General features: G+C 29.3%; 1 protein-coding gene across 1 annotated transcript; it reads left to right on the top strand.

Moving 5' to 3' along the window:
- Nucleotides 1-520: 520 nt before the first annotated feature.
- On the top strand, nucleotides 521-1,093 carry LOC131625879 (uncharacterized). The gene has a single exon (XM_058896715.1). It carries the CDS (start codon nucleotides 521-523, stop codon nucleotides 1,091-1,093), a length of 573 nt encoding a protein of 190 aa, XP_058752698.1.
- Nucleotides 1,094-1,755: the final 662 nt, after the last annotated feature.

The raw sequence follows: 1,755 nt of genomic DNA, 5'->3' as shown, positions 1-1,755 counted from the left end.
TTAATTATTATTAAGTAATTAATTAGAAGAAGATAAAAAAGAATTTTGGGGTTAATTTAGTATAATTATTATATATATATATATATATATATATATATATATATATATATATATATATATATATATATATATATATATATATATATATATATATATATATATATATATATATATATATATATATATATATATATATATATATATATATATATATAGTAGTTATATAATATTTTTCAGAAAGAGGCATATTCTCTGTACCAGATAATAAACATTGAATTAAATAATAATTATTTTAAATATAAATATGTAAATAGGATAGATTTGTTAGAGATATGAAATCTTTCTAAAAGAATTCATTTTCCATAATAAATTTTAAATATTAAAAAAATGTTGGCATTAAAAAAAATGGTGGTAGTTGGAAAAATATCTTTGATGAGTTGTTTTCTTAAACCATATAAAATTCGTTATCATTTTGTCAAAACCATGTAAATCATTTCACTTAGAACATTCACCAAACACCATGAGCTCCCTTTCAAACAGCTCTTCCTCCTCCGTCAACCGCCTCGACATTATGTTCCTCCTCTACCTAATATTCAGGCTTCGGGTTCAAGACCCTAACAACCAATTTTCCAATGAGGACTTCATTTCTGACAGGGAAGAAGAAGAGGAACTAGAATTTGAAATTGAAGATGACAAGCCCCGTCCCTACCAAGACGAGGGACTGCGCGCAATTTACCAAGAAGAATCTCGGATTGAAGCTGACGTTGTTTATCGAATCCTGAATGAAAAAGCTCATACCTTAAAGCCTAATTCGGGTGAAACAGTCATGATTCGTGAAAGTAGCATCGCTGTTGAATTTCATGTGGATGAAGGTGAGCATATTGTTTGGGAATGGCATGGTCACATTCCAAGATATACTGAAGATCATGAATTTTCTCTCGAGTATATATATGGGAATTACTTTCAGAGGATTATACATGAGGAGCGACATACTACATCAGCTCGAGTAGATGCATCAGATGACAAGGATTTGAAGGATTTGTTTGATGGTGCTGTCAATCTAGCCCCTGGTAGGATGGATACTTCATCGTAATCTCAACGTTGGTTATGCTGCTCCTAGATCTTCAACTGTTGAAATTGTGATTGTATAGAATCTAAGGTGTTTTTATTCCCGTAGAAAACCATGGATTTTGGTAATTTAATGAATTCAAGTTTGATGCATGAAAATTCTATGTTGCACTTGCACGTGTTATGATTATATTTTAAATTTGGTTGGCTGATATTGGAATGTGGGTCAATTGATCTTCATCCAATAATTCCAATTCACTAATTGCAATGATTGCACAACATATTTTTTTCCAACTATAGCAAATTTATGCATGAACTGCATGGCTGAGAGGGAGATTTTCCTCATCGGAGATGATGTTTCTTCGTTGGTTGTTATGGTTAATTTGACCTCTTTGTTTCATTGAAACTCAAATGAGTGAAGGAGGATTGAGTTTATTCAGAGCCAGGCATATTAGAAATGTGCTTGTAGATCTAGTATCTTAGGGATGCTTTTGGAAGGTTAATTTAATAATCATATATAATTTATACTATGTTTTAAACCAGTTATTGAAGTCAAATGTCATGTCATATTCAGATTTTATCTTCTTAAAATGTTTATAAACTAATTATTAATCAGTTATATCCATAACTAGTTTTGTAATTTTTTTTGTAAATTTATTTTTTTTAAAAGTATTTTCTAAAAAATAT

This window comes from Vicia villosa, unplaced genomic scaffold (assembly GCF_029867415.1).
Source record: "Vicia villosa cultivar HV-30 ecotype Madison, WI unplaced genomic scaffold, Vvil1.0 ctg.000248F_1_1, whole genome shotgun sequence".
In the NCBI taxonomy this organism is placed as follows: Eukaryota; Viridiplantae; Streptophyta; class Magnoliopsida; order Fabales; family Fabaceae; genus Vicia; species Vicia villosa.
This window is presented reverse-complemented; position numbering and strand designations above follow the sequence as displayed.